This window comes from Montipora capricornis, chromosome 6 (assembly GCF_036669925.1).
Source record: "Montipora capricornis isolate CH-2021 chromosome 6, ASM3666992v2, whole genome shotgun sequence".
In the NCBI taxonomy this organism is placed as follows: domain Eukaryota; kingdom Metazoa; phylum Cnidaria; class Anthozoa; order Scleractinia; family Acroporidae; genus Montipora; species Montipora capricornis.
In genome coordinates, this window is record NC_090888.1 from 61979817 (window position 1) to 62007525 (window position 27709).

Sequence of the window (27709 nt, forward strand, 5' to 3'; positions counted from 1 at the left end):
CAAGCGGGGGAGGCTGATCAAAGGGAGGTAGAGGAAGCAACGAGGGAGATACGTGGGTGGGACGGGGGGCTCTTTGGTAGGTCAAGTAACAAGTGGGTACGAGGGAATATTAGAAAGGTTTGTTTATGTAGAGGGAAGATTAGAAGTGACCAACGCTTATGGAGATGACCTAAGAAAACAGTAATAATGAAGTTTGGTGGTCATTAATCAAAGAAAAGTAGTATTTTAGTTTATATTTTTAATAAGATAGGCAAAAACAACCAAAAAGAAACAATTATTCTGAGGTGTAAAGGAGAGGCAAAATAGCGTTCTGGACGTGGACAAGCGCCAACGTATCTTTGAAAAACTCGCGATGATTACATTTTAAAGGCAAAGTAAGAAAACAGCCACAAAATTATTACAAATAGATTTATTTGTAATTTGCAATGAAACTGTAAGCCGCTTGTTGCGTCAGTACACGTTTCTTGAAATGAACCTTAACTCAACAAGTTTACTCGTTGTATACACAAATATGCGAGCGTGTGAAGGATGGCGGGTACGCAAAGATAAATAATGAGGGAGCTTAGTTTTTGAGACGCGGGCGGCAACCGGAAGTGAACTGTTTTCCCTTTTAACTTGTCTTCACACAACTACATTTGCATTGCTAAGTATCTTTTCTCCATTAGAGATGATTAGTATAAAATTCTGGGAGACACCACTGTCCCGGCTTACAAAATGTTATTTTCCGGTTGCCGTCCGCGTCCGGTCAAAAACGCGCGTGCTTAAGCTCCCTAATAGTCTTCAGTCTTCGTGCTGATACTGTACACGAATTGCTTCATTACAAGGATCATCCTTAAAATTAAATAATGATATCCTGCAGTAGGAAGTCTTTTCACAATTGTGCTACAGGGGAGTGTCAATTTCTTTACCCATGATTTGGAGGTCTATTCCCTAAGCTTCCCATCCAGTTCAGTAGGTCCGGCTTACAAAAGTGCGTGAGCCTTACAAGTTTGGGATTATTTCATCACGAAATAGCTAAGAAATGTTTCATTTGATGTGCGAGGAGTGCCTATCACTATCATTTAGTTTGTAAGGTTACACCAACTAACAAGGCTGCCACAGCTAGATTTCACTCTAGACGCTCTTTATAGCGGGATTCAATGTTTTCCACAATCGCGAAGATCAATATACTAGGACGTTATTCAAAATTTTCCTTTTTAAATCCCCATTTTGAATATTTCCATTATGCCTTGACAAAGTTCAACGTTGCATCAGTCAATCTTCACACGGGAAGGCAAATTTATTTCAACGCCAACATGGTCGGCAACAGCAAGCAAAATGTCTCTTTGTTGGTCCACAGCATTCATCATTATCTTTTGACGCAGTTTGGCCTTTTCTACTTCTCGCGTTAAGTTTTCAAGACGTAACGTCATCTCGTCAATTTCGTCAGTGTCTCCAAGCAGGTCTTCGTCTTGAAATTCCTCCTTCCTTATTGATTTCCTAATGATAAGATATTTTAATGACTTTAATAAATAAAGACGTAAGTAAAAGTCATAGTAAGCATGTGAATACACCTTCACGTCAGAACGGCTTTTGATTGGATTGTCGAAAGCACTTTCAGTTCGCAAACAGTCTAACTTGGGGCGCGTTCGATTGACCCTATTCCGGAATAAGGATACATGGAGTGATGATTAAAACGGTACGGATTCACAATCCGGTAAGATAAGACCGAAAGAATTTTCTTTACGAGTGGGAACTTTTGCAGCATGGTTCATTGTAGAATCTATAATGAAAAAGTATCTTCCGGAGCAAAGAGACAGAAAATGCTTTTGCAACCAATTTCTGCAGAATACTATACATGAGCTGGATTGCCCTTTTTAAAGCCGTCTTACATTTTGCCAAATAACTCGTCAGTGGCAAATCATACAGCACCGCACAGCTCTGTCTCAATTTCAAGTCTTGAATTTGTATATAGAATAATTAGTCATTATTATTGCGACGTGAGAACAAAGAAATCACATTACCTTAGTCAGAGGAAGGTCATAAAATTTAACTAGCTCGACGGTAACCTATGCAGGTTCCACTTTCAATTGACACGACTGAATTTAAATTTGATGTGCCACTGTCGCGTCAAATTCAATTGAGTTCACTGAGGCTGTAAAATAAATTCTACGTCATTTTAGCCGGTCCCTGCAGTCACGCAAAGTGAGGAAAAGCAGTAGCCAGCACTTTTTTTTGTCACGTAAACGCTATGATCCATGCAGTGCTCTGCGCTAAAGCTAGCGTATCGATAGCGTAATCCTGCGCACAAACCCAAGTATCACTTACCTCCAAAATTGCATGCCGCTGGACGCTGTGAAAATCTCCGTCGGACGATGCATTCGGCGGGTAAAGAATTTTGGGAATTTCCTCTCGATATCCGCAATAAAAGTGATTTGTTTTCCTTTGTTTCTAAGGAATGCGGTCTTTTGAATGGCTTCAATATCCCCAACTGCCAAACCAATCTACAAACAGGAGCAAAGATTCCTTGTTAAGTAACGTATGATTGACGGTTAAAAAAAAGCCCGGGGGGGGGGGGGGTACTCGATGTATCCCTGGTTGGGGAGGTGTGGCGCGGTCCCTCATACCCTGACCCTGTTTAAGACAAATATCGCTGATTTTCCTGCCCATTTTAAGACAGAATTCCGATTTTTAATACCCTGTTTAAAACATTTAACCCACTTTAAGACAAAAATTGATAAATCGATACCCTGATTAAGACAAAAAATGGTAAATTCGATACCCTGTTCAAGACAAAAATCCCGAAAAACATACCCTGGCTGGCCGCACGTCCCCATTAAGCCCTTATAAGGGAGTACCCCCCCCCCTCCCCCCGGGAAAAAAAGGTTCAAATCCGATTTTCAACGGCCTCACAAATCGGCTTTCTCGTACAAAGCAAACAGTTGGTATCAAGGTAAATGTTTCAGTTTCCTTGGCTGTTGGTCTGAAGAATCGTTGCCGCACCGAAAATGCCGCACGATAACTAACGTGTCTATGGTTTGCAAGCTATTTTATCTGCCATTTGTTTTGCTAAAAGGGCTAAAACTCAAAGGATAATAGGAACCGCTTCACTCCCCCTTCTTAATTTCTTAAGGTCACAGTATTCTTTCGTCCATCGCCAGTATGCAGGCTAGTTTATTTGAATTAATGTATGGACGGAGTGTAACCCAAAACCAACACGCGTACGAAGTATGTCCAGGATCATGATTACAGGATGACACCACGCATACCTTATGTAACAAACGGCACGAAGTGTCCAATAACCCTTCTTATGAACTTCAACACAACTCCAAAAAATAGAAATAATTTCAGTTTCTCGTTAACTCTAATCCCCAAGAAATTATGCACAATTACGATAACCTTGAAGTAAACCCAACACTGAACGCGAACCGTATTGTTGTGCATAAGTAGTTTGTGTTTTAATTACGATGGACACTTCGTTGCGATGATTACAATGGAGCGCGCACGTCATTAGAAGCACTTCTCAAAGAGAAGGGAACAACACTCACAAGCAAGTTGACAAGGGCAATCGGCATGATTAGAATGAAGAGATAATAGAATATGTAGGTGGACTCAACAAATGGCACCAGCGGGATGTTCGAACGAGGAACAGACTTGTTTAGATTATCAGTCACCGTCGCGGTGTATTCCAATTCTCCAGTTGTCATCGCTGTAACCTTCATGAAAGACACTCCAAATGACTTAAAACTATCCTGCGGAAGGAAAAATCAAGAAATCTCTTTTTCGGACGCGTTTAGGAAGGGAAGGGGTGGGGGGTAAGTGCTGCATACGTCTTCTACGGGGCCAGGTGGTCTTGTCAATCATAAAAAAAATGGTCCTGGTACAAAATAGATGCCAGAAATGAAAAGAGCGTGATGAAATTAGTAAGAATGTCAATTTCGAGGCCACTGACGTTTAAGTGCGTGATTCTAGAGCTGTTTGAAAGTTTGAAAAATGTAAGAGAATTGTGTACTGGATGGCAAGGCTTCCCAACCAGCAGCCGTTTTCCATATTTATCTCAGTAAATTTTAAAATCAATGTTAAATGTCTCACAGAAATGTCAGTGGCCTCAAAATTGACATCCTCACTAATTTCATCACGCTTTTTCCATTTCTGGCATCTATTTTGTACCACAACCATTTTTTATGATTGACAAGGTCACGTGACACGGTCATGCAAAGAGCTTAGTGGGCCTCTTGAAGGGAGGAAATAGCTGAAAGGATAGGGGGAAGTGGGTTTGAGCCTCTTCCCTGGGCGATACGTTGGTAAATTCTAAAAGTTGAAGTTAGAGGATGTTACCTGAGTTGTTGCTCGGGCAACATCCTATACACAGTTATTGCTCGCGTCGTCTGTGTAACCCTAACCCTAACCCAGGACGGAGGAAGTCCCTAGGTCCAGACCTTCCGCAAACTCCAACAAAATGTCCAGCTGTTGCAAGTCCAAACTGTCCTGGAGAAAAGGACATGGTTGGATCATATAGTAGTGTCACTAGATCGCAAAGATGCAATTGGATAATTCCGAGGTCACTTTGTTCCCTCTTGTTATTCGTTATCAATTTTAAAGTAATCCAAAAGTCTGCCTACCTGTTCCTTAAACAAAATGAAAAACGCCATAGAAAATGCTACCGTGAACATGATGAGCAAAAGTAATACTTTGAGCACGCTCTTCATCACCTCAATGAACATAGTCACATATAGACCAATGAATTTCAAGGGCTCTACTATAAGAATCAGATTGATATAAGCGAAAAAAACGGAGAATGTTCCCATCTGCCAGTAGACCTCATAACTTTGTCTTATGCCAGTGTCGTCAATAACGTAAGGCATTACAAACAAAAAAGCGGTGATATAAAGGCCCCATTCCAAATAATTAGACCATTCTGTGAAGTAACGGTACCTCTGAGTGTAGATTTGGTACAGTTCTTTGCTAATATGCAAAACAGCGAATAGAATGACAATGTAAGGGACAGCATCGTTGAAGGGAGTTTTCTCGACAAAGAATTCTTCGTCCAATTCAAACTCCTCAGGATCGCTATCTCTTTTCTTGGGATCAGGAAATTGAACATTGTCTCTCTCCGAAAGAACAAAGATAGTTAAAAAAACGACGAAGAATAAGTAAAGTGCAACGTTTCCTGCATAGATCCACGCTCCAAATTTCCTCCACTTTATTATTTGCAGCTTCCGAGAAAGCAAATGCGTTAGAAGAAGCTGCTGTTTATGTTCCACCATAGTTGAAAGCCCCAGAAAACGCTTCCCGTTTCGGCCGCTTTGGTCGTCGGGGCCTGGGTCAAGAAGGGTGAAATCGTATTTAATTGACCGCGCGGACACAGACTTCTGGATGCACCGATCCATAGTCACTAGAGCTGCCTCTGGGAATTGCTCAATAAGCCTTTCCATTGGACTGGGTCTATCGCTTTCAGTGGGACATGTCAGGGCCTCACGCCACCTAAAACCAAACAAGGAGATCAAGTGTTTTCATCGCAAATTGCATTATACCCTGGTCAAAGATCCACGCAGAGTGAAGGATCCTGGAGTGAGTCTGATTATTATTTTATGTATTTTCTTTGGTTTGTTATCTTTAAACAAATAAGGAAATTGATAAACTTCTTTTAAATTGTTCAGTGTTTTTCCTTAATTTAATTTACTATTGTTGACAGCTGTTGATTTCATGTAGCTACTAGCTGATCTATTCAATGGAAAAAATGTATTTTTTAACGGTTAAACGAACAATAATTTCACCATGCTGTTGGGATATGAAATATTCTCTGTGGTGACAGGATTCTATTTATTACCTCAGTTAATTGTATGCCTTAAGATAAAGAAGTTGAAACTTAACGTTATCAAGAAAAGACTTGTGAATGCTTTCCAAATGCTATCTAATATCTGTTGAGAATCTTGTTTGACTTTGATTTTTCAGGTATGTGTGATACATAAGAGTTGGGCGGATTTTCTTCTAAACACAATTCAGAAAACGAAAATGTCACATGAAATTTGGTCGACTTGACGAGGCTTAATTTGAGAGAAAATTTCCAAGAAGACCCGGAGAATGTTAGATGTTACAGAGGTACACTCAAAGTTAAAAAATGTTTCACCAACCTGTTGTGTTTGACAATTACCATCACAACCTCATTGTTTTGCGCGTCCATTGCAATGTCGAGACACCTCAGCCCACGTCTGTTCTGTGCCACCATGTTTGCACCATAGTCTAACAACATTTTGACGACATCGATATTTCCCATGTGAGCTGCCACGTGAATAGCTGCATTTCCATCAATGTCCACGTGATCAATCAGAACGCCTTTCTCCAAGAGGAGCTCCATAACACTCGCATTACCCGTTTTCGCTGCCCACAGCAGGGGTGTCCAGCCCACGTTGTCAGGGCTGTTTATGTCGGCACCCATTTCTAAGAGAATGTTGCAGGACTTTCTGCGAAGAAAGACATGATTTGAAGGGACCCTAACTTCAGATACGATGTTGAGAAATGCGCACATATACACTTTTACGTTATCTCTATACCAAGGGACGGAAAATTTGATTTACTGCACTTTTGATCGAAAGTGAATGCGCCCTTCTCCACCTCAAACCCGCACACAAGGGGCATGTAAAAGATGTGTTTGAGGTGCGGCCAAATGCGTGCAAAGCCGAATAAAAGCGGTCTTAATTCGCTCTTGACATTATGTAAATCCATTTTTTTCGGTCTGTGCAAACACTGACATCATCAAATACATAATAGCCACAACATCAAGAAAAAGCAAACATCTCTTACTTCGTTCACTCTAGTTAAACACGACAAAGCATTCTTCCAATAATCAATGAAACCCAATCAATCAATCAATCAATCAATCAATCAATCAATCGGTCGGTCAGTCAGTCAGTCAATCAATCAATCAGTCGGTCGGTTAGTCAGTCAATCCAACAAGTTCACTAAAATAAGAAACCTAAACAACGTTTGTGTTGTATAGTATTGTTTTGACAAATGATGCATAAGTGCTCAAGTTGTCACTCCTTTCATAGCGCGTCCTACATTGTCTGGATAAGATGACAGTCAATGTAAACGCTAAATGAGTTAGAAAAATCGCGTCATGTATACCTTTTCATGCTTATAACAGCATAGTGCAGTGGTGTTTTTCGTGTATCATCCCGCATCCAAACACAGGACGGTGCAGCCTGGGTAAGAACCTTGACTTGTCGGGCGGTTCCCCTTTCAGCGGCTAAATGCAATGGTGTTTTGTGCTTCATGTCTCGAACACAACCGTTCGGCTTGGTTTCCAAAAGCATTTCTAGGAGCTTTTGAAAGGAAAATGAAAGTAGGAATTGTCAATATGAGCGCTTTTTTTTCCAGTCGCTACTCAAAATGAACTAGCGCTTACTCATAGACAGTCAAGAATCACGGAAGAGCGATTTTTTTTGGGTGATTTCATTGACGGAGCAAGATGTGCAAAAACTCACGTCGAAGCTAAGCCCTCGCGATGATTGGGGTTGTTTTTGGGAAGAGTCGTAGTTAGTTACATCTATGGACCCTTAAGTGACGATTCTTTGTTATTGTTATATCGCACAATTCACGTCCAAGTAAAGGCAAACACTTTGTGATGTTAATAAAGCTATATGCGTTTATTAAATTTTCAACCTCGGTTAATGCATTTCTCGTGCTCTGATTGGTTCACTCAATCTCGGCTATCAGCTCATATACCTTAGTTTGACCTTAAGTTATTACACAGCATCGCATCTTCATCAAGATTTTTCGATTTCGCTCGGATTTTCTCGCTCGTATTTCATACTCTCTAAACTTTTAGAATTTAAGGAATTTAATAAAACAATTATTACGTTCACGCTTATTTGATGTGAGACTTGTTATAGCCAACTCGGCGCTAAGCGCCTCGTTGGCTATTTAACACCTCGTATCCAATGCGCGCTCATGGAATAATTGTTAATTATCTATGTCTGACTCGGGGCATTTACCCCTAAATTGAAAGGAAAAAAAAATTACAATTAAAAAAACCTCCCCTTTCCGCGTGGTCACGTTTTGTTCCTCGGGCAACTAACACTTTACCCTCAGACTGTCTCTCCGCATCCAGCAACTTGTTCTTGGATGAACCAGCATCTCATCAAGGGAGAAGAGAAATACTCGTAGCCGCTAGATGCTACGGAATCTGGAATATGCTCTTGACAGACTTACTAAAAATATCTTACCTTAGGGTTATCTGCACAGGAAGCATAATGGAGTGACGTGCGCTGCCTCTGATCAGGAACGTTAACTAAGCTGGAACCAGTTTCTCTCAGCAGCATACTAAGAGTCTCCTCTCTGCCATACTCTACAGCGAGGTGAATACAGCAGCGCAGGCGATCGTCTTGCGCAGAATCTCTGGCGCCAAACGACAAAAGCAATTTGGCGCAATCTGTTTGACCAGCGATCACTGCAACTTGGAAAGGTGTCTGACCACCCTGGTCCCTGGCGTCAATTTGGGCCCCATTTTCATGAAGAATCTCAATGCACTTATAGTTTCCCAGTGCAGCAGCACTGGTGATAGACAGAGGTTTAAAAGAAACGTTTATTCAGAAATTGAACATCTCTGTGTGAAGCCCAGAGTGTAAATCGTCCGAGTGTTAATGGCTTACCAATTCAATATTGTAAAATGAAACGCGAGTAAGCATCACGTGTCGAGAAAATACTAATCGTTAGTATAAACGCAATAGGCCTTTTGTAGCTTGTGATCACATACTACAAAAACCGCGATACTAGAACACAAATTGCCCACTGGGTCATCTAAAACAAAGAAAATTGAAATCAAGGACGGTGCCTACTAATTAAAGATATTTTTTCCCCGGTGCGTGATTATGCAGGAAATGTAGATCTTAACAAGTGTTATTGAAATCCAAAAAGAAAATTGGGGGTAACCACGCATTTTTCAAAGATAATTCATGAACAATATTTGTAAAAAGCTTTAAAATACAAAGCCATGTATGGCTTTCTTTCTCAAATTGAAGCTTAATTATCTCTCAAAAATGCATGGTTACCCCCAATTTTCTTTTTGGATACCAAGAGCACTTACTAAGATCTACTTTCTCCGGATAGTTTTAAACCGCGCAAAAATATTCCTGTATTAGTAAGCTCACCGATAGGAAGTCCAATCAGAAGCGAGATAAAACCGTTCGTGGTTGCGGTTTAGTTTTCTCTGGCGATTGCCTTTTTACTTGAAAAACAACTGGAGATAACAAACACTCGCATAGGGAAACGACCCATTGTCCCTTAATTTCGTTGTTGTTAATTGGCTCAATATTGCTTGAGCATCGGATTACCGTTTCGGAGGTTGCGGACTCAAGCCCGGGCAGAAGGAGGAAGTATTACAGAGGGCCCCGTCTAACAGACCTTGTGCGGGACAGGGTAGAATTTTTCTGGACTAAAATTGAGGAAGACGCCTGAAATATGAATTATCGTTATCACTTGTGGTTGGCTATTTATGCCAAGTTAATATCTCTGTGTATACCTAAAGCCATGTCCTTTTTCATGACCTTCACTTCTCTACCGGCAAACACGTTTCTCTCAAGATGAAACCCTTATTTCTACACTTACCTATGCAGAGCTGTTTTTTGTTGCCTTTCTCTTGCGTTCACATCGCCTCCTTGTAAAATAAGCATTTTTAACACATCCTGGTGCCCACCAACCGCTGACAAGTATATTGGTGTTAGCAGGTTCTTATTCTTGCTGTTCACGTCAGCTCCGTATTGAATAAGGACCTGGGAAACTTCTTTGCGTCCAGTTTGCACCGCCAGATGAAGAGCTGTACTACCGTCTAAGTCCTCCCTGTTGATGAAATCTTTGAAATTCGGGTTGGCCTCGGGCTTTGGTACAGTAGAAGCTTCTCTTTTAAAGTAAAGACGGATTGCTAGAAAAAAAAAAATGAAACAAAGGAACTAGTGGTTCAAAAAATAAACATGGCGTGCCTTTTGTCGCTACGTGCCATTACGAGACAGATCTTAAACACAACACCGGACCTCGCTGAAATAAACGTTGGGGCCTAGACCCCGTCCTCAAATAAACGCCGGTTATCAGTAGCTCAAGGAAAAAGGTATTCCCCCGAAAATTCAGACACAACGAAAACAGAGGTGGCACTAACGAGGTGGCACTAAAGTTCACATTTGAATATTGTTGTTAACCCTTTCAAGATGGCATTTTTGAAGTAGTCAATTCCACTTGGGAGGGGTCTTCATCAAGTCGTCAGGGCGTTAATTTGTATCCGGCTATGTGCAACTGGATTCCGATCCCGTTCTGACCTTTAAAAGAGCTCAAATCCAAGTTTAGTATGCTCGTACAATCGTCTCTTTACAAGGAGATGAACATTTAACTAACTTACCCGCTTCGATAATCTGCTGTGTCACTTGTGAATCCCCATTGGTGGAAGCAAAATGAAGAGCTGTCATTCCTTCCGCCGAACAGCTATCAACGCTGGCTCCATATTGTAGCAGATATTCGCAGATGATGTCGTGACCGGAACCACTGGCATGCATGAGTGGTGTCATCGCTTTATAGTCCGGAGAATTGGCATCAGCTTTTTTATCCTTAAGCAAGTATTCTACGATGTCTCGATTTCCGAATGCTGCGGCCTCGTGTAGAGCGGTAGAGCCTATGACGCTATTGAGGACGCTAACTTTGGCCCCTGCGTCGAGCAGAGAAACGAGGGCATCCATGGAGTTAAACCTGATGAAGATAAAGTCAGTGACTTGCTGAGGGCAACAAAGAACAATCATTGATTGATATGCGATAGGCACCATTCCCGACGTTCGGGATTAACTTCCACGACTCATTTAGCATACGTGAGGTCATTAGAGTTTCGGCCTTTTATATGATTTATGATACTTTGTGTACACGTCACAATATGTCACAAGGTGTCTCATGGTTATGAAACTAGACATGTTTCTGTGTTTTATGTTTTTGTTCACTGTTTTGGCCCTAATCGTGCAGGAGCCATACCCTTTTTCTAAAAGATAGCCAATCAAAAGTTTCGATTAATTTGTTCAAAACTCAGTTGTGAACCGAAGACAAAAGATTGCGCACGGTCACGGTCAAGATAACATGAAGTGCGACAATACTGTTCTCGCTTTTTTCATAACCAGTCCATCTTTATAAACTATGTTTAGCATAAGAACTTCATCATCACTCTTTGGTTCGTAGGGTTATGGTTTAGAGCATGGCAAAAGAGCGACGCCTACGACAAGTAATGTGAATCTCATTAGGTCTTTGACTCGGACAACCCTCTAATTTAAAAAAACTTATGTAGCCTTTTCCGAGGCGCGGCTAGAAATGCTACTGCCTTGCATAGTTGTATTTAAGTAGCTTGCATTCGGCGTTTTTGTGACTGCTGGCACATACAGTACGTGGATCACTCTACAACGTGCCTGAGTACAAAAGTAAACATGTGCTTTCTGCCTATTCAAACAATCAGAAAGTTTGGTCAAACTGTTACGAGGGTGAGATTGCGCGATTGTCTGTGACTTTAAAAATATCCTGGGTGACAGGTACGGGTGTGGAATTGTGGGATGGGATCCCACGCAGACACTCTTAGGGTTTCGTCAATCGGCTACCTTAAATGTTTCGAAAAATTAAGGTAGCTCTGAATTCGCTCCCAAGAATTTTTTGAAACTTTGCTGATAGTTCTATCTCAGATAGCTAATTACTATTCTGCAATAAAGAATGGGGGTCACCGAGTTCATTTTTGAGATATAAGCAAGCAAAGACAAAATTTAGGTGTTTTTGGAGAGCTTTCACGTTGCTATGGTAACCTATTACGTCACAATAGTGGGAGCATTTTGTTAAGATATAATTGGTGTTTGATATGGTACAATAACATTGCTGTAACGTGATACAGTATAGTAGTTATAACCCATCTAATAAGGTCTCTTAAAGTGGTGAAACTGGTTCCAGCCACCTTAAGGACGTTCGCGCCCATTCCTACTGCGCATTTTTTCGCGCATGTCACGCATCGCAGACCACGAAGGTAAACACGATGCTAAAGGTGCAAACATTTTCCAAATGAATGGAACGTGAACGCATGTGGCATTATGGGATAGCTGTGGACCCAGGTCTTCTCGGAAATGTCACGCAATGGCGTGACAGTGAGAATAGACAATCGCTTTGAGAACTTCGCAGCGATTTTACTCTCTTGAATGCTCGGTAAGCCCCATTTTTCTTTCCATAGATCACTTCCTTTCCTGATTTTGTCCATTTTAACAAAAAACCAAAAAAATCTGTTCGTGAGAAGTTACAAATATTTCGCCTTTTATGCTCTCGTGCGACCCAAGTTTTCTTTCTTAGACTAATATGTGTCGTTTTTCAAGGGCTATTTCACCTCAGAAAAAGACATCAGCTGCAAACGTTTGTTTAGTTATATTAGTTATGTTGAATTGAGTACGTTTACCTGATCTAAATTTCGCTAATGTAGCTTTTTTTATTGCTGACCGTTGTAAGCTAAGATCGTCTTAAAATAACGCAAGCAGCAGAGCAGGGCTCGAAACTAACATTTTTAGTAAGGCGCCAGTTGGCGACTAATCCAAAAATTTTGGTCGTCAGATCTTAACTTTTAGTTGCCATTTTTTTCACTGATGTTTTTTTCTTCATTTTCCTGATGATCATGTACACATGCAATCTTCGTCATAGTCCTAAGTTTACGTACAAGTAAGCTTCTAAGAGATAGTAAGACTTTAAAGGAAGGGCTCGTAAAACATATCATTACGCATTACGAAGTAAATAATCAATGTGAAAGCAGCTTCAGTCACGTTCCGGTGTTTCCTCCGCTTTTGTTAAGTTTCCATGTAACATCGAGTCTATAGCTTACATAAATAGACGAACCTGAACATAAACAATCACCAGTTTTCCAGATTTTCAGCGCTAAAAAAGCCAAGGCTTCGGTGCGATCTCGATCGACAGACGTATCGGTACTAGGTCTTGCTCTACCAAGCTCAAGCTCCAGCCAGTTACTTCGTGTTTCATCACCACAAAGAAAAAGCGAAACGGAATTTTACAAACAATCTCCGTTTGCAGTGGATTTTAACGCCACAGGATGACCTGCTGCTTTGCGATCGATGTCTGGTATCAGGCTGGTTCCAAGGTCGTCCTTTGCCAGCTTGCTAAAATCTGCTTTATCCACCTGAACGGCCCACAACAAGCTCAAATCATCGATCAATTTCTTGCACGATTCTACATTGTTTGCATTCAGCAAAGTATGCAATGAATTTAAACATCTTTTGACCTAGAATTCGATGAAATATTCATGATCTGACCAGGGTCCGACCTGGTGTGAACTTCACGCTTCAATGATTGCACGTGTTGTTTAGTGCGCCCGCAATACCAGCTGCTGAATCAAACATGGCGCTCGATTAAGAAACATGGCGATCGAAGAGCCAGAAGAGTCGTGGGTTTGTTTTATTTCTGTTCGCATAAATCGTACATTTTATCCAAAACTACGATTGATTTGCCTTTGAGGTTAAAAGGGTGAAGGAAAAAGGTGAAGGTGAAATCTAGTCGCCAACGCTTGATTTTTCGTCGCATTGACGACCAGTGAGTCGCAATTTCGAGCCCTGAAGCTTCCAAAAGTGCACCTCAGGATCTCGAAAACGAGCACGGTGACCTCCCATTTTTTTTGCCTTTTTGGAAAAAGTAGATCATTACCTTTTTGATATGGGACCATATCAAACACCAATTATTGCTGAAAAAGATTCGGTCATTTTTGTGACGTAAAAAGTTACCGTGGCAACAGGAAAGCCCTGGAAAAACACCTCATGTTTTGAGTTTAGCTGCTCTTATCTCAAAAACGAAGTAGGTTGAAATGTAATCAGCATGCCAGAATGAAACTTTCTGCAAAGTTTAAAATAATTATGTGAAGCGAATTCAGTGCCACCTTAAATAATTGAAAATTTAAGTTAGCTCTGAATCCGCTCCACAGAATTTTTTAAAACTTTGCAGAGAGTTTCATCCTGGCCTGCTGATCAATTTTGGTGCAATAAAAAATTGGGGTCACGGAGTTCGTTTTTCAGATATGAGCAACTAAAACCAAAATTTAGGGTGCTTTTACAAGGCTTTCCTGTTGCCATGGAATCTTGTTACGTCACAAAATGACTGGTTCTTGCTCAGCAATAATTGATGTTTCACATGGTACCATAACATTCCTGTTACGCGATAAAGTGTTGTAGTGTCAATCCCTCTAATATCAAGGTCTCTTGAAAGTGATGAAACCGGTTTGAGCCCCTTTAATGTATCCTTCATTCTGTTCTATTTTCTGTTTTTCTTTGATGCCATCGGCTCTTATAGCGATCAATACGTGGTCATTGTCTGTGACGAATGTGATTGTAACTTGTCAGTCTAACAAGCTAACTTTTTACACGTTCTACGCAACATATTTTGTTATCGATCGTTTCCGTCCCACGCCAACAGAGTCACGAAATTCATCGCTTAATTAAAAAAAAACCAAAACACGATGCTCAAGGATCCTGAGGAGTCAAATATCTCATTAACATTACATATGCTCATTTGAATCGTTGTGAACAAAGAATGGTCGAAAGAACAAAGACCAACTTTGTTTACGTTTATCACAATAAGTGATAAGGTGATCAACGTCCCGTAATGAATTTGCTCTGAGTTGCGAAATAAAGCGAGGCTAAACTTCACTGCATGCATTTCGATTCCAACATTTTGATTGGTGTCAGGCACGACCTAACTTCTTTAGCAGTTCAGGGAGTACTTCTAAATTTACAATAAACCTCAGGCGAATAGGCAGTCTTGCTTCATCTCAACATTTGTTGGTTTAATAGATCAACCAAGTTTGTTCAGGCGGTCCTTGCTCCAAAAGTTCAGTGTTTGGTTTAGAAACTTATGCCCGAACTTCCACTTCAATACCACAACAAATTTAAAGCCTAGATTGTCACGACAATATAACGATTCACAATGTCGCAATATTTAGTGCAAACTGTGTCCGATAATATTAACTTTCAGTCGGATTTCCACTGATTCCTAGAAACAAAGAACGAGGACTAGATGATGCCTTAATTCATGTCACAGATTAGATTGTACGTAATTTGAAGACCTTTTACTGACCCTCATGCTTCCAAGTTTAATGTTATTTTGCTTGAGAAATATTGATCTTAGTTCAAAGACCGTTCACTGGATGACCGTGACCGATGGCCTTTCGTATCTCGGAAAACAAAATTACATTCTGGAGAAAATAACCTCTTTGTAGCACAGTTGCAGGCTAACTTGATGGTTATAGACCCGTGAGAATGTAAATTTACTTTTGACCTTGTGTCAACGGAATTCATTATAAAGACAGGATTAATGACAATGGTGTGTTGAAGTAATTTTTAACCACGAAACTGATGAAAGTCTGTCGTTAAGGGTGGACGATTTAGCGAGCTTGTTAGGACGTTTTATTTGGGTTTAGTTTAAATAAAAACATGCCGCAGCAACTTAAGACTACCTGAAGAGTTTCATCGTTCACGTACTGACTCTGTATTGAGCTTCGTGCGTTAATTCGCTATATTTATGTTCTGTTGAATCCGGCAAATAACCTTTATACAACCTTACCTCGCTGCAAGATGAATCGGAGTTGACCCGTCGACTCCTGTAACATTAAGTTTAGCGCCAAAGTCAAGCAACATGTTGATAATGAAAACATGGTTATTTTGGGCGGCGTAGTGTAACGCCGTGAAACCGTGTTCATCCAAAGCATCCACTGCGTACTTTTTCTCGGAGAGAAACCTTCTTACATCGTCGGTATTGCCACGTAATGCTGCACGGTGGTACGGGACATTTGCGTCTTGCAAGGGTCCCATTTTCATTCCGAAGCGAAGCGAGTCATCTCGAAGTTGGGCCCTTGAATTTGTCCCCACTTGAGGGCTATTAGTTTTCCTTTGGGCGATGGGGCTGTTACGAAACTGCGTCATAAGACCTCGATATTCATTCACGTTGACCATAGAATTTTTCCCGTTCGAATCTGAATCCGCCATTTTTGTACATAGAGATGCTTTTCAGTTGGATCGTCGTTTAACCTTCGAAGGTGCGTGGTCATGCAATCATTTAACACGCTTGACTGCTAATGAACGGACGTACGTGGTTTCTTCGGTAACAAATAGTGGGGTAACAAAGGAATTGAAAGATATTGACGTCACGGCTGTGACGAAATGCTATATTGTTTAGTTAGTATTATGTAATTCAGGATAGCTTGTAATTCAACCCCCTGTTAGGGGTGTGTTCACTTCCGATTGTAATAGAGTTGAATCAACACACGTTCCGTTTGGTGTTCTTCATATATTGCCGTCTTTCTACCCTCGAACCACTACGACTAAACCCTAAAGACCGTTACAACGGCGGCCACGAAGATTTTGTTAAATGCTAATATATACCAACACAACCTCCCTGACCTGGCCGCATTGCTGGAAATAGGAGAAGAAGAAGAAGAAGAAGAAGAAGAAGAAAAAGAAGAAGAAGAAGAAGAAGAAGAAGAAGAAGAAGAAGAAGAAGAAGAAGAAGAAGAAGAAGAAGACCAAGACAACCTCACATCCTCCTTGCAGAGGACATTGAAGGTTATCAAACTAAGCACCTGCTGGCTTAAAATTAGATGCCATTAGTTTCTTTGGGATCAATTAGATTTTTAACAACAACAACAACAACAATAAAACTAATTTCAATCTATAACTAGCTATATGGCTAATCGTGGCAGGACAAGTCCTACAGAATAGACAATAGTAAGATCAACAGGAACTAATAAGACATCGTGATCGTGCTTCTGGGTAATATATAGGCAGGAACGAAACACAACTAAACGTTCCATTATTTTGTAATGTCGTGTTCCGTTTTGAGGTCTTATACTTTTTAAAGCTTTGGTAATAAATTCAGTTCAAAGATAACAAAACACGCTCTTGAGTGAAACTTACTCGTTTCTTCTTTAGAGGGGCTATGTCACTCAAAATGATATAATCCATGGTTTGGGGTGCAGTGATGGCGCAGTGATGAGAGCACTCGATTTGATTTGCGTTCATTGTTAATTTCTGTTTACAGTGTCCCCAATTAGTTTTCCAGCGCTAGAACGGCTAGATACTTAATAAGTTGCTTTGCTTTCCTTTTTTTCCCGAAATGCCCAAAAAATAGGATGAAACATTGCAAGAACCACTTAAAACTGTTGAACAACATAAAAGAAATACTGCAAAAGGAAAGAGAAGCATGGATGGACGTAAATGTACAAGACTGAAACAGATTACATTTAGGTAATCTTGAAAAAAGTCGGCCCGACCTTTTTTAAAATTATGACAAATCGCCTTGATAAATGTCGTTTTTTGTCTCAGAATCATTTCGTTTGTGATGTAACGATAATTTTGTCGGTAAAAGAATTCCATATCACTTTTTTCGAATTTTAAACTCGTGATTAACTAAAGATTTTCCCGAAACGCCCCTTTAAGGAAAATAGCCTGAAAAAAAAACTAGCTGCAAATTGCTTTGACGGCTGTTTTCCTGCATGTCATGCATGTCTAGAGTTGCACTAAGCAAATGTTTATGCGACACACTTAGGAAGAACATGAACATGTTGGTTCCGCTTCATAATTTCTCTCCTTTTCAGTCTAATCTGATGACATGTCAATTTTTTTTTGGTTTACGTTTGCACCAAATGGTATCGCAAACCCAGGAGTTACGGTGTAGCACTTTTATTTCGCGGGGTTTAATTTTTGCGGATTTTGCGGTCTTGATCCCTAAAAATACGTTCCAGCAGAAAAAGTACCAGCTAAATTAAAAACCATAAAATTTTACTCCCGTTAACATAACTAAAATTGTCTTTTAATCCACATACGCTGGGGTCAAAAAGATGGTTTATCTTGATATTTGCATTGAGAAAAAACAAGTGGAGCTTGCTACAAACAAAACGAAACGATAAAAGGTTATGCCAATACTTTTCCAGTCTCTGGGGTGTAAGAAACGAACTCAAAGCAGTCAATCAGCTGAATTAGAAGGTCACGTTAACCATTTTCCAAGGCCTCCAGGATGCCACATTTTTTCCACCTGTTCTTGATGATTGAAGAGTTTTTTACCAAAGAGTGATAGAAGTTGAAAGTAGTTTTGCTGCTTGAAAAGAAAATCCGAAAAATTAGTTCCCGGCGGAAATTTCTGTCAATTCGCGCTGCAAAAATTGGTTCCCGCAAACTTCAAAAAATCGCCATTCCGCAAAATAAAGTCCCGCAAGGATTTATGCTAAGTAGTTTTTATATAAAACTCTGAATTTCGAATTCTCAGCGAAAGATTAATTAATGACAGTCGATCATCAAAACACTAAAATTCCTGGCCGCAAGGGCACGATTTTCTGTCACAAGGAAGAGATTAATCACGTGCAAAGCACCACAAAGGTGCCCGTGATCACCTCGTATCAAGGTTCTTGTTTATAATGAATCAAGAATGTTCGTCACTTTTAGAGTTGAACAACGTACTTTAGAGCCAAGAAACTTACGTCTTTCGTTTTTTAATTTTGTTGTAATATATTTAGTGAATATTTATTTTTCTTCTGTCGGGTCGGGAAGTCCTCTTTGTCGGGTTATTGACCCGTGACCCGACTCTTATCTGGGACAATGTAATGATCAATCCCTTCACTGAAGAACCATTTCTTTCAATAATGAAGCAAAAAATGGACAACAAGCTTTCTTTCAAATAATTCTTGACTGACAAGAATTTGTCGAATTTCAAATTGTTTTTTACCTGAAGACTGTGCAGAGTTGAGTACAAATAAATAAAATTGTAATGTAACCAGAAAATTGTAAACACAGAGTACTCAAGGTGTTTTCCGTCTCACGGTCTCTGGTATCCAACTCGAATAAGTTACCAGAGAATTTGTCCTTTGGTTTCAGTGGTATATAATAAAAGCTTCGTGTGCAAATTTTTAACCCGGCGAGAACTCGACGAAGAGGTAAATAAGCGACTAAATTTCTTTGCGTTCGTGTGTTGTGGCGATGTTTAAAAACACCCACCTGGTATGTTAGCTACGCCATGCTGATGAGGCCCAAAAGGCCGAAACAGCTGTCCATGGCTGCTAATTGACCGGGTGAAATGGTTGTGCGCATGCGTGATGTATTGGCCACACCGGGTTGGTGTTAGCGTGTGTCACCTTGCTTTTATTGTTGTTTTTATTTCAAGCTTCGTGTGCAAATTTTTAACAGAGAATATTAAAGTACAAAAAAAATATATTCCACTTTAAGGTCCTTAAAAAGCTTTATTTTCGGTAGTTCATTTGGAAGAAAACATGTCACAAAACCCTTTTCCAGCGTAAAATTTATTGAAACAAACAAAATATTTGCTATTAGAGGCAAAAACCCCTTCCAGTTTTAATTACGTGCGTGCACACAAGAAACACAACAGCAATTTAAAAAATTTTCAGTCTCACAGTTCAAGTCAAGAACCTTGACCGTAAATAATGAAGCACAAAAGAGACAACAAGCTTTCTTTCAAATAATTCTTCACTGTCACATTTCCAGTTGTGTAGGCTGGTTGACAAAATTATTCAAAGAAGCAAAGAAAAACGGAAACACGGTGACTTGACACAGGATCCCACAAGACGTTCGCGCGAATGCATGGCTCGACAGAAACGACGGAAGAAAATGCCATCACTTGAAAACAGCTACGTCTGCAGCGATCATTTCATGCCAAACTGTTTCGAGATAAATCTCCGGGCAAAATCAACAGGGGAAAAATCTAAGAGGGACATAAACAATGGTTTCATGGTGTCAAATTTCAGTGGTACATCCGCTCAGTTTTACAGTGCAACGCGCCTTACCGTGGCCACCCAACAAACTTTCACATTTGACGTCCTAACTGTAAATACGCCAACTCAGCAACCCATGCAACGGTGTTCAAATTACAACCGTACGAACTTCGCAAGGAGGCATGACTGCCAATGAAATTCGCACACCCTGATAGGCGGATAATTTCTAAAACACTTTGTTAGGTGGCCACGGTAAGGCGCGTCGCACTGTAAAATATATTATGTTGGGTTTACTTGGAAAATAATGGCGAGTTAGTCAACCTTACAAATGACCTATACACGTAATCGGTAATTTCCGTGTTTTTTTTTTCAAGTTTGTCACTCAATAACAGGAAGAAATGACAAAATGAACTTAGGAAAATTCAAGGCATTCAAATTTGTAGTAAATTGAAAAGAATTACCTTGTATGTTCCCATTTTAATTTTGTTTTAGGCTCTTTCAGAACTACTTGCTGCAAACATCGAGGACAATGTATCTTCAGATGACCCAGTGACTAATAATGAACCTCAAATTTGCAGTGATTTGGAAATGCCTACTACCATCCCAGAAATGCATGATGTGGGAATTCAATGTTGTTTTTATCCCATTACCCTAAAAATTGTGGAGGTTGAAACTGAGATGTGCAACACTATAGGCAATGATAATTAACAATTATTCCATGAGCGCGCGTTGAATATGAGATGATACGTAGCCAACGAAGCGCGTAGCGCCGAGTTGGCTATAATCATCTCATATCCAACAAGCGCGAGTGGAATAATTGTTTTATTAAAAACGCCCCCAAAATATAGAAAACTAGACTACAATAAAAATAAAAAGGCCCAAAAAATCACGCATATGCTTGCCGTGTTTGTAGGTCATGGCATAATGGCTCACAACCCATGATGGCCAATCAAAACTCTCGAATTGCATTTTTCAATGATCCAGTTTTTAATAATGGTGTATAGACCCTTTGCATAAATGGTGCCCAAATTTTAATAACAATACTTGATACATCCTTAGCCTCGTGTTTATGTTTCAGCACAAAGGATTTTTCTCATGAATGTGAGGCTAAGGATGTATCAAGTATTGCTATTCGAATTTGGGCGCCATTTATGCAAAGGGTCCATGTGGTACTGCAAATATTGACGCGTCCTCCTATAATTATTTAGAGGACGATATCCCACAAAATCCACATGCGGTCAAATGCAAGATTCCACATGACCACAATTATGCCATGGCAGCAGCCCCAAATCCCATTGATACATACACAGTAATTTTTCCAACCTATGACATTAGCAAGTTTGATACAATCCCCTTGCCACCAATGCATGACGACGTCCTTGTCGATGACAAAATGGAGATGAATTTGAAGATTGCTCTCCCGACAGTGAAAAAAAATTTGTTGTGTTTAGTTCCTGTTTGAACAATTTACTGAAAAAGTGTCCAAAATATGGGAGCGTGATCCTTGACTAAAAAAACTCAAAACAACTGGGAGCATGCTATCATTTGTGCTAACCTGCCATAATGGGCATACAGAACTATGGGAATCGCAACCTGTTATTAAAAGGAAGCCCCCTATGAAACCTATTACTGGAAGCAGCCATCCTTTTACAGGAAACACCTTCTCAAGCATCAGCTGCCTTTCATCATGCATCAATCTTCGGTTTTTTGGTGAAAGTGTTTTTTTTATGACACAACTGAAGTAATTGTTTCCAGTTGTTAACTGAGAATTTCCATGAAAGGTACAAACTTGTTTTATGCATTTTTCTCTGTTTATTTAATTCATGGACATGTTTAAAACCCGTTTTCTCATTCATCTGGACGAAAGCCTTCAAAGGTCCACTCTTCCTCTGACCCCGGTGGAGGATAAAACTTTCTTATGCACATCTCTGCACAAGATGGAAGAATCACTCCATTCTTATCTTTTTCCTAAAATGCCCCAGCACCATCGAGCCAACTGACTGTAGGCAAGGAGTCTATAAAGTTTATCTTCAGGTCCATCAAATGGATCTACTAGTACTGCTGCTTGTACTGATACCAAGCTGTTTGAAGGACCCATCTATTTATTATACACACTGGATGAAACCCAGGGTGCTGGGTGATGCATTTGGGTTGTCGCCACATTCACCGCTAGTAACAGCCTCGATAACATTAGTTTTGACAGGCTCAATTTCTTGGCAGCATATGCATGCCTCCGCTCTTCCCATAATCTGACAATTGCTGCATGTACACCTACGTTACAAAAAAATTGCTATGTATTCTTTGTGACTTTCTGCTAGTAAGAATGCATTTATGAACAGAGAACGACCGACGTAGCGTTGGTGGCCGCAGAAATAAATTGCGTTTCCTTCACGCGTAATATTCTACTGTGTCCTCCAGAGAAATCTACGCATCACCAGTACCCCCTCAAACCTAACAAAATACGCGCAGAAGACTCTATGCACAAAGACACCACTTAGCAGGGGAGTGACAGGCAAGACTTTTACCGACACACACACACACACACACACACAAAAAAGCATTTTCTAACTGGATTGCCTATGGCCTATAGCTTCCAAGTTACGTGATTATAATCCAGGGATCAGAAATTAGGGAAAGAAGTATGGAAAAGGAAAAGAGATGACTAAACTAGTCCTACTTTTTTAATTATCACAGCGATTTTCAATATAATCATCTTTTCAGCTTAGTCTTCACAGGAGAACCTTTTTGAACGCACTCTTTAGAAGATCTGGTATACTAGCATGATGTACGATATACTTTTTTACGTTCAGTGCGTTGTTACTAGCAGGGGCGGATTTAGGGGGGGGGGGGGGCCGAGGGGGCCGCGGCCCCCCCTTTCAGTTCGTCGGAGATTTACTTTTTGTCAAAATATATAATAATTTTATAATTTTGTAAGCAGTTTGTTGGAGCTTTTGATTTTTTTTGGCTAAAGCATGATTTTTTGCCAATAGTATGACCAAAGTTGTGCGAAAAAGCATTCAACGTTACCGGCGTTAATGGTATCCTTTTGAAATGACCAAGAAGACTGGAAGAGAATTACTTGTCTACAGTCAACCTATTTTACAGAGACTGTAACAACGTAAAATCTTAATGTCTATAGATATAATTATATATATTTTGGTTAGGTACAATGAGAATAACATTGTGACACGTACGTGCTTATGAGCTGTTCCATCAAATCAAGAACCCTGGATTCAGGGTAAGACTTAGCCGTTCGTTACAGGGTTCGACATTGGATGTTATTGAGGCATACAGGCATATTAACGTGGTGAAAGATCAGCTGGCAGATATACGCAAGGATGCAAAAACAGTGTTTGTGCATTCAGTGCATGAAAAGATTCGGAAAATGGCTAAGAAAGCAGACGTAAAGATCACCATCCTGCGCACTTGTGGTATACAGACACTTCATTCGTTTCTTCCAAGGCTGTTGTGACTTTGGAGCGAAGAGTCACAAACCATGCATCATTATAACCACAACTTATAATTTTATTCAATATGGAATCCTGATATTTTACTTTCCAGATTGCACCAGATTGCGTGTAAGAGTACCCAAATTTTCAAAATTTTCTGGGGGGGCATGCCCCCAGACCCCCCGAGAATGTAGCGCCTACGGCCCTACCGAGGCGCGCTAACGCGCGCTGATTAGTATTCTTGTTCGGCCCCCACTTTCAAAAAATGCTAGATCCGCCCCTGACTAGAAGCAAGGAGGGCTAATTTGAATGCAGACAAGAATTTGTGGCAATACTAGAACAAGTACAGTACATGTCCTTTTCACCATTGTGCTGAAAGAGATAGTTATATGTTAAGGACGGTGCATGCCTTCTAATTCAAAGGTATTTTTTTCCGTTTATGAATATGCGAGAAAAGCAGATCCTGACAAGTGTTATTGAAATCCAAAAAGAAAATTTGGGGTAACCACGCGGCACTTTTCTATCATGATAATGAGTAATCAACAGTATTTGTAAAAAGCTTTAAAATACAAAGCAATGTATGGCGTTCTTTTCCGAATTGAAACTTCATTATCTCTGAAAAATGCATGGTTACCCCCAATTTTCTTTTTAGATGCCAAGAGCACTCACTAAGTTCTGTTTTCGAAATTGTACTGAAAGACCTAGATGTTATAAGAAAAAATATTTTTATCTCACACATAAGACCCCGGTGAATGAACTGAATATTATGTTCTATGGCGTTTCGGGGAATCTCGGAATAAAGGGATTTTTCCGAACGATCCTTCGGGGAAAGCTGATATAAGTGGAAGGTAAATTGAAACTTGCACGAGTGTTATTTGCAACATTCTTGGTTTAAGTGTTCAGCGCTTCAAATGGAGAACTACAGCAAACCAAAAGCAAAAAATGCAAGGCGGATACCGAGGGGGATTACGTAAAATATCGTTAAAGTTTCACTCTGACTAAAAAATGACGAATAACGTGGACGTTTTGGTTATTCCTGTAACCTTCTTCAGCAAAATGTAAATTGCAACGTTCGAGTTATTCGTCTTTTTTAGCCAGAGTCAACTTTTACGATATTTTAGCTCATTTTATTAACAGAAATGCCTGGCTACAGCTGATGGGGCCCCAGTTGTTCAAACGATGGATAGCGCTATCCACCAGGGGGGGTTGCTCGAAGCCCGGTTAGCGCTAAACGCTGAGTAAGAGGTATCAAAACCAATAGGTTTCCATGGTATTTAACGCTGGTTCAGTAGCGCTAACCATGCTTCGAGCAACCCGGGCCAGATAAATATATCACTATCCAGAGGATAAACACTAGCAAAACTAATTGAGTTATCCAGTGGAAAGTGATTTATCCGGCGGATAGAGCGATCCATCGTTTGAACAGCTGGGGCCAGATATTTTAGATACTGGGGATTGTATGCCTAAGTTTACTTATCATCCCGCTTATCTTGTGCTCAATGGCATAAAGAAAAAGGAAATGATAAACCTATTGAGCTTTGATTATTAATGAACAAGAATAGTGTCAGCCACCTTTGCTTACTGTAACATAATGCGTTGAAAATATCGGCCGATTTTGATTACTCACCGTTCATATAATCCTCAGTTTCAAACCTTGCAACATGACACATACTTTTATTCAATTGATTTCAAGTAAATTCTTTATGAAAGAAATCTTTCAAGAGCCACGCTTGTTTCCTATTTTCAAGTTTTCCTGTCTTTAGGAAGCTTTGAACTGATCAATTAAGAGAATTTACCGTATTCCATTTCTTATGCAGCTAATCAGACCAATAGCTCCCTCGGCCGGCTGCCATAATGCGTTTCTCAAACACAAGGCAATGCAATGCTTGGATGATAATAAAAATAACAAAGAATCGCAATCAGATATGACCGTGGTTTACATTTTTTTTTACACCGAGATGGCAGCCATGACGTCGTGAGGAAAAACGACCTACTGTCTGGCATTCCCAGAGGCATTATTTCCTTCGCCCTGGGGTATATCCACTCCTACTTTGGTAGCTACAGCCTTGAGAATGTTCATTTGATCTTGCATAATATCCATGATTGAGGTCTGGCGCTGCTTCACCTTGACTAGTTCCTTTGTAACAACTTCTAACCTCTGGTCTTCTCCATTTTCCGATTTCATGTCTTCATCGCCAAGATCTTTGTCTTCAAATTTGTCAACTCTGTTTCTGGTAAAAACGTGGACAGAATTGTTTTAATTTATCTTTTGTCGCAATTATTAATGTCATCTGCATTAGCCGTGGTAATAGGTGTTTTGTGGGAAATTTGACAATCGAATGTGTCGAATTAACGGTTCTGAGAGATGTAAAAGCCCACCACCTGTAAAAGCCTCCGAATTTTACGATTTGGTTAGATTAATTTAAGAAATTTAAGGTGATTCCCTAGAAAGAGAACTTGTCATAGATTTCCGATGAAACTTTGTACACTGTTGTAACATGTCAAGGAGATGATGAAACTCTAATAATAAAGGGAGGGGGGTGGGGGGGGGGGGGCGGGGGGGTCATCGTGCTCGTTTCCATGATACGATGCTGACGAATACGGCTATTTGAAATACTTCCACAATTATAAATGTAACCCAACGTATAATCCAGAGCCTGCATGGTGTCATTCTATGGTTAATTTATGTACGTACCTGAAAAATTTATTTGAATGCATTTGTGAGTACTTAACCCTCCAAAATAGATTTAACTTTAGCATGGGCTGTTTGACTCGTTATGGCTCCTTCCGTACAATTTTATAAAAATGTCAAAAAAACTGGCCAAACGTTTCCCACCATTGCCCTGTTAATATCAAAATGCAAAACAACACACCAGATCGAGCGTTTCATTGCGAGGAAAAATAACAAACTACACTTTCATATTAAAAAATTGCATCAATTTTTACCCATAATGGAACATGAGCTGTCACCTCCAACTCCCAACTTAAACTAATACTGTAGTATTGTAATATGTTGAATTGTGTATAGTGCGTATAGCTTAGGTGTGTAGTGTAGTTTTGGATGTTCTGTATTTATTATAGATAGGTAGCGTAGTTTCGATATATAGCTCCTATGTATAGTTTAAAATTAACATGTAAACTAATAAATGTGGATATATTAAACAAAAAAAAAAAAACTGGCCATAGATTTTTGCTGATTTTTCCACTACTCCATGAAGTCATCGTTCTCAGCAAATATATGAAATGAAAAATGAGGGTCACCGTACTCGTTCAGGAGAAAATAGCCATTCCTTGACGGGTTAGTTTTGGCGTTAATGAAAATCCGCAATTTTACCAATGTGCCTGCGCTACTGCGCGCGCCAATGACGCAAGAAATTATACGCGGTAGGGTTGCGCAATTCAAAACCAGGGAATCACCTTTAAGCATGTCCCGATTAAATGAAGACAACTGTTTGGCTTTGCCGAAAAATCGCTGAAAAATGCGATCTTAGAATGGATCCTAATACTGTCTTCAGAACGGAAAATAGTCTATCAGCCTTGCTCCTGAATGGATATCGACTTTCCTTCATTGAGCCGATCATTACTTCAATTTGCTTTGTTCACATGAAAAGTGCTAATACCTCAAGACTAAGTTTACCAGCCCCTGGCCCTAAGTATCGATGCAGAAGGAGATGAATGACGTTCGTTATTTCATAAAGTCGTTAGGTTACTATCTCTTCCCCGCTGAGGATCTATGTCCACACGGATCCTCAGGCTCTTCGGCCTGTCCACGCAGATTCACCATTCTTTTAAATTCAGTTTGTCCATAATTGGTAGATTAAGGACGTTTGACGACTCGAGATAAGTTGATTAGTCCCTTTCTTAAAAAAAACAAATATCTTAGGACCAAGAGTCTATTTTACTTACTTTTGGGAGAGTTTTCTGGCTACTTTGCGTCCCATTACCACTAAGTTAGGCTTGTAAAAACGGCTGGTTATGAATTTTGGAAATTTCCTTTCGATTCCTACCACGAAGTCAACGATCTTTTCTTTGTTTCTCAGAAAGGCGTGTTTCTGGACTGATTCTATATCGCCCACTGCCAAACCAACCTGTGAAAGATAAATGCATTTATCATTTATTTATTTGCCAGAGGAAAATAAAAAGACACAAATATGAACAATCAAAAAAGAGGACATAGAGAGAAAAAGAATTGAATTGGTGACGAGGAGGCCTAAAAGAAACTACTAAGCATAATATATAAATTAGGCCTCCCCAAGTAAAACATCTAGCTTTCGCTGACATGCAAGTTAGCGACGGAATACAATTGTTACGAACATTTAGTTATTTATTGTGTTGAAGTATAAAGAAAGGAACGAGAATTTACAAATTAAAAACTGTTTGAACCTACAAGTTGGTAATGGAGAATACAATTACAAACACTTCGTTATTTAATTGAGGTGTTGAAATATATATAGATTAGTGAAAGTAAAATTACAAGGTGCAAACAATTTGACGTATGACACAGGAAGAACGAAATACC

The 27709-nt window shown here is 40.0% G+C and overlaps 1 protein-coding gene across 1 annotated transcript in view; it reads right to left on the bottom strand.

Moving 5' to 3' along the window:
- Positions 1-394: 394 nt before the first annotated feature.
- The window catches only part of LOC138054261 (uncharacterized), a 39513-nt gene continuing 12198 nt past the window's right edge, over positions 395-27709 (bottom strand). The window contains exons 9-21 of the mRNA XM_068900744.1: positions 27097-27278; positions 25185-25421; positions 24818-24843; positions 15589-16027; positions 10370-10713; positions 9589-9901; positions 8208-8535; positions 7108-7304; positions 6114-6443; positions 4602-5463; positions 3528-3731; positions 2308-2483; positions 395-1479 (exon numbers count right to left, since the gene is read on the bottom strand). Coding sequence (XP_068756845.1) covers positions 1251-1479; positions 2308-2483; positions 3528-3731; positions 4602-5463; positions 6114-6443; positions 7108-7304; positions 8208-8535; positions 9589-9901; positions 10370-10713; positions 15589-16027; positions 24818-24843; positions 25185-25421; positions 27097-27278 — 3867 coding nt within the window. The 3' untranslated portion in view covers positions 395-1250. The remainder of the gene's footprint in view (positions 1480-2307; positions 2484-3527; positions 3732-4601; positions 5464-6113; positions 6444-7107; positions 7305-8207; positions 8536-9588; positions 9902-10369; positions 10714-15588; positions 16028-24817; positions 24844-25184; positions 25422-27096; positions 27279-27709) is intronic.